The sequence below is a fragment of the Theropithecus gelada genome, chromosome 3 (assembly GCF_003255815.1).
Source record: "Theropithecus gelada isolate Dixy chromosome 3, Tgel_1.0, whole genome shotgun sequence".
NCBI lineage: Eukaryota > Metazoa > Chordata > Mammalia > Primates > Cercopithecidae > Theropithecus > Theropithecus gelada.
The window spans coordinates 129,065,985-129,078,080 of NC_037670.1; the positions used below are offsets into that span (position 1 = coordinate 129,065,985).

Genomic DNA, 12,096 nt, shown 5'->3' on the forward strand with positions numbered 1-12,096 from the left:
ACACTTTGGGAGGCTGAAAAGGGCAGATCATGAGGTCAGGAGTTCAAGACCAACCTGGCCAACATGGTGAAACCCCATCTCTACTAAAAACACAAAAAATTAGCTGGGCATGGTGGCATGTGCCTGTAATCCCAGCTACTTGGGAGTCTGAGGCAGGAGAATTGCTTTAACCCGGGAGGTAGAGGTTGCAGTGAGCCAAGATCACCCCACTGCACTCCAGCCTGGGTGACAGAGTGAGACTCTGTCTCAGGCAAAAAATAATAATAATAATAATATTCTCCCAAGTACTTGTAATCTGTTGTCTAATCATAACAAATTTGCTTCTGTTAAATGTCAACTAAATATGAACCCATCTTCAACTAGATTTGAGATTGTGATATTGACCTCCATGAACCATATTTTAGAGTGTATTACAGCTCCTTTAACTGTTCATTCATTTTTCCATTTTCAAACATATTTTAGTGCCTATTATGTAGTTGCACTATTTTAGTTGCTATATATTTGATAATGGACCAAAGACTTTTTTTATGTTCCTGCGTACATGTGCAGGTTTCTTACATAGGTGAATGTGTGCCATGGTGACTTGCTGCACCTATCACCTAGGTATTAAGCCTAGCGCACATTAGCTATTTTTCCTGATGTGCTCCTTCACCCTGCCTGACCCAACAGGCCCCAGTGTATGTTGTTCACCCCTGTGTCTGTGTGTTTACATTGTTCAACTCCTTCTTGTAAGTGAGACCATGCGGTGTTTGATTTTCTGTTCCTGCATTAGTTTGCTAAGGATAATGACTTCCAGCTCCATCCATGTCCCTGCAAAAGACATGATTTCACTCCTTTTTATGGATGCATGGTATTCCATGGTATATATGTACCATATTTTCTTTATCCAGTCTATCATTGATGGGCATCTGGGTTGATTCCATGTCTTCACTATTGTGAATAGTGCTGCAATAAACATATGCATACATGTGTCTTTATAATACAATGATTTATGTTCCTTTGGGTATACCCAGTAATGGGATTGCTGGGTCAAATGCTATTTCTGGTTCTAGGTCCTTGAGGAATTGTCACACTGTCTTCTACAATGGTTGAACCAATTTACATTCTCACCAACAGTGTAAAAGTGTTCCCATTTCTCCACAACCTCACCAGTATCTGTTGCTTCTTGGGTTTTTAATAATCACCATTCTGACTGGCATGAGATGGCATCTCATTGTGGTTTTGATTTGCATTTCTCTAATGATGAGTGATGTTGAGTTTTTTCATGTTTGTTAGCCGCATAAATGTCTTCTTTTGAGAAGTGTCTGTTCATATCCTTTGCCCACTTTTTAATTGGTTTGTTTGTGTTTTTTCTTGTAAATTTGTTTAAGTTTCTTGTAGATTCTGAATATTAGACCTTTGTCAGATACATAGATTGCAAAACTTTTCTCCCATTCTGTAGGTTGTCTGTTCACTTTGATGATAGTTTCTTCTGTATAGAAGCTGTTCAGTTTAATTAAATCCCATTTGTCAATTTTTGCTTTTGCTGCAATTGTTTTTGATGTTTTCCTCATGAAATCTTTGGCCATGCCTATGTCCTGAATGGTATTGCCTAGATTTTCTTTTAGGGTTTTTATAGCTTTGAGTTTTACATTTAAGTTGGATCAAAGACTCTTTCTTCAGAAAGTGTATAGTCTCTTAATTGAGATAATACTTGTAAATTAATAACTATAACAATGTAAAAAGTAACCAGGATCCTAAACTAGGACTTGTCAAGAGCTATGAAAGTGCAGAGACAGGCAATGTTACAATCAAGAAGAATTTGAGATGGCTTGCTCTGTGGAGGATGTTACATTTGGCATGAGTGCTGAAAGATATTTAACAATGGAACATTTAGGGAAAATCATGGCAAATACTCCAAAGAGAAGAGAAAAAAGAAAGATCCAAAAACTTGGAGTCATGTGAGGTTCAACCCAGGTGTAAAAGTAAGTGGGGTTTGGATTACAGAGTTTTTGATACCCGACTAAGATGCCTGCCTGTTCTTTAACGTCCAGTAGGGAGCCAGCAAAAATGTTGGGCTTGATGATCTAGGCAATCACGTGTAACCTGGATTTGAGTGAGGGTAAACTGAAGGCAGAGAAAAGTTACGACTGTTTATGAGAAGTATTAAAGGGCTAAAGTAGGGGAGTGTCAATAATACCTACCTATGCAGAAAAAGTGTACAGGTAGATTAGAGAAGCATGGCAACACTTGGGATGTGGGTCAAAGAAAAGAGAAGAATCAAATATGACCCGCAGTTTTGAACCATTATTCTGTAAAAAAAAAAAAACAAATAACTAAAGGAGAGTTCTCCCAGGCAGCCTTTCTACTTGTCACCCCTCTTGGTTTCTGTCTCCTCCAGACCTGCCCTGTAGAGCCATGTACCTGCTAAAAAGGAAGAAAGTAGGTACCCATTCCTGTATTGTTCAGTAAGCTGTGGTAAAGCAAGAGTTATATAGCAACCCTCTTGCCAGCTTCAGGAATTATTTGACCCTGATAGTCACAGAACTCTAACTCAGTGTGGCTAAGCTACATACCCTGGAAACAGTAACCCACCATGATGCATAGCCCTTGCCTGCTTTGCAACCTCAGCGTGATCACTTTCTCCAACCCAGTAATTGATCTCCCTATAGTTCCTCAAACACAGCAAGCCTCTTTCCAACACCAGAATCTTTGCACATGCTGTTCCCTGGAATATCTTTCATGCCAATTTCACTTGTCTAGTTTTTAGTCTGTTTTTGGCCTTAGCTTAAATGTTGCCCCCTCAAGAGGCCTTACCTGACCACCTTTTCTAAGGAAGGGCCAACTCTTTATTTTCTATCTGAGTCTTTAGTTTCTTTCCTAGTTAGTACTTACTACAACGTACAACTATTTTATCTGTATGCTTACTCATTTTCTTTTTGCTTCTTCTCCTGACAAAACATTAGCTCCATAATAACATAAACCACGGCTCTTCTCCTGGTCACTGTATCCCTAGCACCAAGAACAGCACTTGGTACTTCATAGGAGATACTCAATAAGCAATTGTTGAAGGAATTAGTGAATGAATGGATGAACCCACTTGTTCAGAAAGCTTTGTATAACCAAAAAATAGGATCCTGAGTAATTCAATGAAATATTCAAAGAGACGACAATGGCTACTTTTCTTTTTTAATTTTCAAAGTAACCTCTTCCTATAAAGTGTATTTATAGAATTACCACAGTAATATTTGGGAAATTGAATGTAAGTATTCTCCAGGATTTCTTAATTTCCATAAAAGCTCTGTGGTGCCATAATATATTGCAGTGTTTTTCAGCCTTATTAAAAATGAAATCAAATGGAGAATAGAATAGAAAATATCAGCATGCATTGCATGTGGTAAGCATAGTTTCAAGAAACTTTTTTTATTGACACATAATAATTGCACATATTTATGGCAAACATATAATGTGAGGTTTTAATACATATTTATTGTGTAAAAATTAAAACAGAATAGTGTATCCATCACCTCATACATTTATCATTTCTTTGTGGCAAGAACATTCAAAATCCTCTCTTCTAGCTATTTTGGAAGGTATAATATAATGTTGTCAACTAATAGTCATCCTACTGTGCAATAGAACACCAGAAATAATTCCTCCTACCTAACTGTAACTTTGTACCTGTTGACCAGTCTCTACCTGTCCTTCTTCCTCAGTCCCTCCCAAGCCTCTGATAACCAGTATTTTACTCCACTTCTATGAGATCAACTCCTTTAGAGTCTATGTATAAGGGAGATCATGTGATATTTGTCTTTCTGTGCCTGGCTTATTTCACTTAACACAATGTCCTCCAGGTTCATTCATGTTGCTGCAAATGAAAGGATTTCATTCTTTTGATAGCTGAATAGTATATGCTTATATAACATTTTATTTATCCATTCATCCACTGATAGACATTAGGTTGATTCTATACCTTGGCTATTGTAAAAAGTGTTGTAATAACATGGGAGTTCAGATATCTCTTTGACATACTGATTTTATTTCCTTTGGACATATACCCAGTAGTGGGATTGCTGAATTATATTGTAGTTCTATTTTTAATTTTTTTAGGAACCTCCAAATTGTTTTCCAGATGGCTGTACCAGTTTACATTTCCACCAATAGTGTATTATAGTTCCCCTTTCTCTATATCCATACCAGAAAAACAAAGAAAAAGAGGGAGAAAAGATGAAACTTTTCTATGGCAGGGGAAGAGGGAGGATCCCAGTATAACAATATTTTTTATCGTGATTCAAAGTCAGTACACACTCTAGTGTTTGCCATATTATCCTTTTGTGGCTGCTGTCATAGCTCCTCAAAGTCAGCCTTGAATTGTTATTTTGCAGTATTATGATTCCTTATAACCTATTTATAATGGAAGCCTTCCCACAAATGCACCCAAAATTTCCATTTCTTAATATTTTCTTACAGATCAACCTACCTTAACCTCCTTCAGGATGCTTGGACTCACAGTAAAGTGCATTCCCAGAGTTTCTTTCAATGCAGAGTGCTGGGCTGCTTTTACCCTAACCAGCAAAACACACACACATGCACGCACGCGCACACGCGCACACACACATACACACACACACACATTCAGAGTGAAAGGGGTAAGATTTGCTGTTTTTTAAATCAAGAATAATTTGAAACAATGATTTGACAGGCAATGGAAACATTTGCTAAATTAAAGATTTGTTGACTTATCTTTTTTTTTTCTTGTGTTTTTCTCTCTTTCTCTCCCAGCTGCCTGCCTTGTGCTTGGCTGTATGATCTTCCCTGATGGCTGGGACTCAGATGAAGTAAAACGGATGTGTGGAGAAAAGACAGACAAGTACACTCTTGGGGCCTGCTCAGTCCGCTGGGCATACATCCTGGCTATTATTGGAATTTTGGATGCCCTGATCCTTTCGTTTCTAGCATTTGTGCTTGGTAATCGACAAGACAGCTTGATGGCAGAGGAACTGAAGGCAGAAAATAAAGGTAAGACTGCTTTAGGGAACTCTTACCTGGATGCCTCAAGCACAAAAATAATGGTGCTTTCCATTCTTTCCCCTCCAATACTACTGCTTCCCCTGTGGTTCTAATTTGCTGCCTCTTTTAATACTGTGTAGTTTGCAGACTTTACCCCAGACTCAACTCAAGAAGTTTATACAATAAAAATATAATATTATACTTACTTATCTTTCTGAAGCTCCCTTAGTCCATTATTATTATTTTGATGCATTTTTTTCCAGTTTATTCTTCCCTCCTCCTCTGATTTCAGGTTTACCATCAGAACTTAATGGCTAAGATGCAACTGTGGGTGGTGTCTATTTGGTTGAATGGAAAGTACTTTCTCTCCATGTATTCAGCTATGTTTCAGGTTGAAATAAATGCCTGGAGAATCTCTAACATCATCTGTATACATCTTTATTAAATTATTTGTGATAATTGAATTCAGACCCAGCTTCTCAGAGAGAGGTAGTAACACTGGCCCCAAATAGTTAGTTAGAGATTTCTGTAGTTACCTAATTAACTGAATTTTAAATGTGTTATCTGGGTATCAAAAGTCCTCAGATTTCTTTTCAAAAAGAAATTGCCTTCTGAAACAGAAAGAAAACCAGGATAGAAAATAGGACATTGACTACTGAATGATACATAAATATATTACAGTGGGCAACTAAGAGGTAGCAAATTGTTATTGAAGATTAATCTTTTAAGTTTCTTTCCAGATTTCTAAACCAATTTCTTGGGATAGAATTTTGATGTCTCTGTTTTTTTAGTAGACTTAGATTCATTTAACAGTTTTATCTCTATGTTATCTTTAACTTTAATACTGTGCACCTACATTAGCACCTTTAGGTGAGTGGCTCCTTCTTCTAGCTCTTATTTCTAATTGGGAGCTAAATCCATCCTTGAAGTATGAGATTTAGCTTATTATTTCAAGTAGGTGCTAATTTCAAAAACCCTTCAGTGCTTCAACAGGACTCAAATATAAGTATATATTAGTTTCTACATAAATATAACATGTAACGATAGCATAGCAGGCTTTATATCTAGACCATCGCTGTTTATGCAGGTAAACTATGACATAGAAGTAAAATGGAGGAGCCTAGGAGAGCAGCAGTCATCCACAAACCCTTTATCTCCCTGATTTATAGGCAGAACACATATTAGTTTACTTAGTTCTATCAAAAGTATTCTAAACACAAAAATAACCTTTACATGGGGGAGTGGTGCTGAAACCTCCTAAAAACAAAACTATCACCTTCTCAGAGTTGCCCTTTCTAGATAAAAAGGATGATATGAAGACAATTACACTTTTATTTACATTATAGATTTTGTACTTTCACATGCGTTCATTAATGTGGTACCTTTGTTGTTTTTGTAGCTTGTTGGATATACACAGGTCTCTGTACAGTTAACTTTGCTTCAAATGTAATACTAAGGATAGTTCAATATTAGAATAAGTTATCTTTTTCAAAAGAATGAATTGGGCCGGGCGCGGTGGCTCAAGCCTGTAATCCCAGCACTTTGGGAGGCCGAGACGGGCGGATCACGAGGTCAGGAGATCGAGACCATCCTGGCTAACACGGTGAAACTCCGTCTCTACTAAAAAATACAAAAAAAAAAAAAACTAGCCAGGCGAGGTGGCGGGCGTCTGTAGTCCCAGCTACTCGGGAGGCTGAGGCAGGAGAATGGCGTAAACCCAGAAGGCGGAGCTTGCAGTGAGCTGAGATCTGGCCACTGCACTCCAGCCTGGGCTACAGAGCGAGACTCCGTCTCAAAAAAAAAAAAAGAAAAAAAAATGAATTAAATAAAAGCCTAGCTTGTTCTGCAGATTCATGATTTTCGCCACCACCTAAATGGACCAGAATGCTATTGTTTCCTGTACAGTTCAAAGTCATATTGAGAACCTTTCACTTTCCAGACATTTTTTGACCACAAAGAGAAGAAAATTCACAAGAAGAAAAATGTAACAAAAGCAGGAAAATTTTTACTTGGGAATTGAGAATTCTATCTCATACTCATGTATAAGAGTGACAATAATTCTCCTGATTCATATTTCAGAAAAGAACAGCTAGAGGTATAGAATAATGCTCAATAGTTTTCAAAATTGGTCTTTTCTTCTGGTTGATGCGTTTAAACGTTGATGTCTGATCCTTTCCATCTGAGTCTTAAACAAAGCATCATGTTCAGTCAGTGATATATTAAACCACCTTGCTATAACTTTTGAGAGAAAGAAGATTTTAAAAGGCCAATGTAAGGTTTAGGGATTGTCTTTGCATAATTTTTCTGTGTTCATCATCTTCGCCATTTGCATGTATGACCGTAGGTTCTTCCATCTTGTTCTGAAGGATGAAAATTAGTGGGAGTTCATCTGTATCAAACCAGATAGATCCAATAAAGCAGTTAGAACATAAGGCCACATTGATCAAACATTTCAGTTGCACCACATTTTCATTTTTCAATCAAAATTCCTTAATCTCAGACTCTGAGAAGATGTAAACAGCTCTATTGTAGGGCATATCAGACCCTCATGCAATTGGATCTATATAAAATCAGACCAGGATTTCTAAGCCTTGTATAAAATCTAGTCAAACCTACATGTTCCTGGGAAATGGTACAAGATTACACTTGCTATACAAAGTAGCCTTTATTGTTTGGTATTATTTAAACACTTGCTAAACATTGAAGCTTCCAAAGTCAGATTGTTTGAGGAAAGACCAATCAGTAGTTTTGTATGTTGTATGTGTGAACGTAGTTTCATTAAACAGTAGTTTAATGGTGTTCAGGTGCATGTAATAATCAAAATTAAATGTCATCAATGCTATCTTCTATAGATTCTAAAGGAAGAGAGGTTGGTTTTAATTAAAAAGATAAGAATAATTTGAAATTGTATAATTAATTATATATAAATGGGTGCTTTTACAATTTGCATGAGTGCATTGATATAACTTTTCACCTTTTAAGACTTTTTTCACTTTTTTTTTTTTTTTTTTTTTTTTGCTGCTCCTCTTGTTTTGGATTTCACTATTAAGTTTTTTCTGATAAAACTACGGAGATGTACTATGGTAGCCAAGGCTTCCTTTCGGTTTCAGGACAATGCAATGAGACAGGCAAATCTAGTTCCAGCTCGGAATTTTAGAAGAATTTATTAAGCACATGATGCCTTTCAGTGTCATGGAAGAAGGCAATGTCATATCTCAAGACTTGGTTCAACAGAGCAAAGTATGCATACATTCTGATAGAGATTACACATCTGAAAGGGATGCACACTGTAATGTCTTTTATAATGTTCCAGTTTTATGGTTGATATGGTCTGGCTCTGTGTCCCCATCCAAATCTCATCTTAAATTGTAATCCAAATTGTAATTTCCACGTGTTGGGACAGGGACCTCATGGGAAGTGATTAGATCATGGAGGTGGCTCCCCTATGCTGTTCTCATGATAGTGAGTAATTTTCATGAGATCTGATGGTTTTATAAGTGTCTGGCATTTCCCCTGCTGGCACTTCTGTCTCCTGCTGCCATGTGAAGAAGTATGTATTTACTTCCCCTTCTACCATGATTGTAAGTTTCCTGAGACCTCCCCAGCAATGTGGAACTGTGAGTCAATTAAAACTCTTTCCTTTATAAATTACACAGTCTCAAGAAGTTCTTCATAGCAGCATGAAAATGAACAAATGCAATGGTCTACCAGTTATATCACTTACATCCCATAATGAGTGACAAGAGCATTATAGTGAGAATAAGCCTGAAATTATAGAATATGCCCCCAATGTGAAGTTCTTCCTGAGTGTCACTTTCATGTCATGATCATGTCTTCTTTTTGTGGCTATTGTAATTAATGCAGCAACACACTTCCCCATTTATCTGGAAAGTCCACTGTATTAGTCTGTTCTCATGCTGGTAATAAAGACACACCTGAGACTGGGTAATTTATAAAGGAAAGAGGTTTAATTGACTCACAGTTCCACATGGCTGGGGAGGTCTCACAATCATGGTGGAAGGCAAAGGAAGAGCAAAGTCACATCTTACATGGCAGCAGGCAAGAGCTATTGCAAGGGAACTCCCATTTATAAAACCATCAGATCTTGTGAGACTTATTCATTATCACCAGAACGGTATAGGGGAACCCGCCCCCATGATTCAATTATCTCCACCTGGCCCTGCCCTTGACATGTGTGAATTATTACAATTCAAGGTGAGATTTGGGAGGGGACACAGCCAAAACGTATCAGCCACCATATAGATTCAGGCTTTCTAAGTGTCATTACAGCAAGGATATTGCTTAGATCCGTGAGTGCTTCCCAACATTCCACCCTAATGGATACATAAAAATCACTGTTCGATGAATTCTAAAATATATAAGGGAAGGAAAAAAAGCTCAATTCTAATTGTTGAACTGTGTTCTACTCACAGAGTCTTAAGATGAAAGGGAATACAAGATGCTGCTGAGCCATAAATTAATCATCACAAAGGTGATATTCAAAAGGAAAACAAAGGAGGAGTGTACACAGCTAAAAGTCTCCACTTCTACAGACTGCTTTTTCCTGTGACACACTTCCAGTCAACTAGCCCCAATCCTCATTGCAGTGTCCCCCTTCAATGCCTCCCACATGCCTAAGCTTCTCCTTTCCACAAGATTATTTGAAAGAAGTCACAGCTAAGATTTGTCATAAATTGTAAAGTGGGAAAATTAAAATGAAGGAATTTTAACATACTTTCAAAGTATGTTAAACACATACTTTCATGAAACAGAAGGCAACAACTTTGAAGATATAACTGTTGTCTTAAAGAAAACCTTTATAAGACATAAACTTAATCATCTATGGAGCTCCAGTGAAATGCCAGGATATTTCTTTATGCCAAAAAACAAAGGCCCACTGAAAAAAAAAAAAAACAAAAAACAAAAAAAAAAAAACAAAGAAAAGTGAAACCTCTTAAATATCTAACTAACTTAATTTTTGGGTTTTTTTTGGTTTTTGTTTGTTTGTTTGTTTGTTTTCTTAGAGTCTCACTCTGTTGCCCAGGCCAGAGAGCAGTGACACAATCATAGCTCACTATAACCTTGAACTCCTGGGCTCAAGCAATCCTCCTGCCTTAGCCTCTGGAGTAGCTAGGACTACAAGTGTGTGCCATCACACTCTGCTACATTTTTGTGTATTGGTGGCGGAGGTTGTTTTTTGTAGAGACAGGGTGCCCAGGCTGGCCTCAAACTTCTGGCTTCAAGGGATCCTCCTGCCTCGGCCTCCCAAAGCAGCAGGATTACAAGTGTGAGCTGCAGTGCCCAGTGCCAACTAACTTTATATAGGAGCTGGCAGATGCAAGAAGACTCAACTGCCTGCTCTGAATATGGGGAGCAGCTCTACAGGATATGTGCCAGCCCTGACTCTGGGGCTGATCGCAGACAGGCAGGTATTGTTTGGGAGTTCAGCAGCATGATTTCTAAATGAGCCAACAACAGTAGGCCTTTAACCTTGATATGCTGCTTAATTGCATATTTTAACACACTGAACTGTGAAGTCAATTTAATTATGTAAAATTAAAGTTTCATCCAGATAAAAAGGATTTGAAATGAAAGCTTCATTTTCAATTTCTTTCATTAATTATGAAAGAATAAATAATTACATTTTCCAGAGCTCCTATGCCACAAATACTTCTTTCCTTGTCAGACACCATTCATAAAGAGGTCTGTTTCTGCATTTGTGTATATGGTCTTTGGAATTTCTTATCAGATAATTGGGTCCTCTCATGAACAATTTTAAAGTCACTTTGTCTTCTAGCACTTAAACTGCAAATGAGAAAACATGATTATCCATCAAGAGGTGACTCCAGTGACCATTTATATATTAAGGGTTTAAGCTCTTTTCAATGCTATAGTGAGGGAGGTAAAATAAATTCACTTTATTTAAGCAACTAATTGAGAAATCTTTCAAATTTTTTGGTTTAGTTATCACACCATGCTATGGCCACACTGGGAGTGGCGATGTGGTGTAGTGGAAAGATCGTCCACATGGATTCAAACTGCCCTGTGCTAGTCCTGTCTCTGACACCAGCTGAGGAGCCTTGGACCAATATCTTAATAGTTCCAAAATTAAAATTCCTGGCCTGTGAAATGCAGGGCATGACCAAATAACATCTGAGGGTCTTTCTAGCTATAACATGTTTCAATTCTAAGGATATCTTCAGAGGTGTTCTTTAAAAAGAGGACCTGAGGGCAGTAAATGCTCCTGCCCTCATATCAGTGAGCACATTAAATACTCTTTTAGGAACTTGTTAGTATGCACGGTTGACTAGGGGAGGGGAAAGGTGAAAGTCAAAGGGGATGGGAGGCCAAGTCGGGCCGATCACTAGGTCAGGAGTTTGAGACCAGCCTGGCCAATATGGTGAAACCCCATCTCTATTAAAAATACAAAAAAAAAAAAATTAGCTGGGCCTGGTGGTGGGCACCTGTAGCTCTAGCTACTTAGGAGGCTAAGGCAGGAGAATCTCTTGAACCTGGGAGGCAGAGGTTGCAGTGAGCAGAGATCACGCCACTGCACTCCAGCCTGGGCAACAGAGAGAGACTCCATCTCAAAAAAAAAAAAAAAAAAAAAGTCAAAGGGGAAAGGGCTCTAGGATGCCCCAAATGTTTCCTGCTTCAGATGTGTACCCACCCACTGACCCATGCTGTCAGAGGCCCATACACTCATACCACCAAGAATAGAATGAGTCCAATTTAGAAACTCTTGTCAATGGCAGAGGAGCCTCCTTGCCTCACTGGATTCTGATACCATGTAGTGTCCACATGAACACCGTAATAGTGGACAGAGCCCCAGATCATAGACAGAAAACTATTTCTGGTCTCAAATCTGGCAGGTATTAGTCATGTGACTTTGGCCTAGCCCCTTAACATCTCAGAGCCTCAGCTTCACCTTCTTTAAAATATTTCTTTAAAATATTTAAAAATATTTAACAATACCCATCCCTGAATCCTTCATAGTTTTGAGAGAGTCCAACAAAAGCATGTGTATGAAAGCAATTTATAATCAATAATATCTACATAGGCTTTATTTATTCTCATTACTAAGCATTTTCCCATATAACCTTTTCG

The 12,096-nt window shown here is 38.0% G+C and overlaps 1 protein-coding gene across 2 annotated transcripts in view; it reads left to right on the forward strand.

Annotated features, from left to right (window-relative positions):
* LHFPL3 (LHFPL tetraspan subfamily member 3) overlaps positions 1–12,096 on the forward strand; it is a 576,163-nt gene that overhangs the window by 405,750 nt on the left and 158,317 nt on the right. For both annotated transcript variants that reach the window (XM_025379621.1, XM_025379622.1), the window contains exon 2: positions 4,762–4,998. In XM_025379621.1, the coding sequence (XP_025235406.1) occupies positions 4,762–4,998 (237 nt within the window). The remainder of the gene's footprint in view (positions 1–4,761; positions 4,999–12,096) is intronic.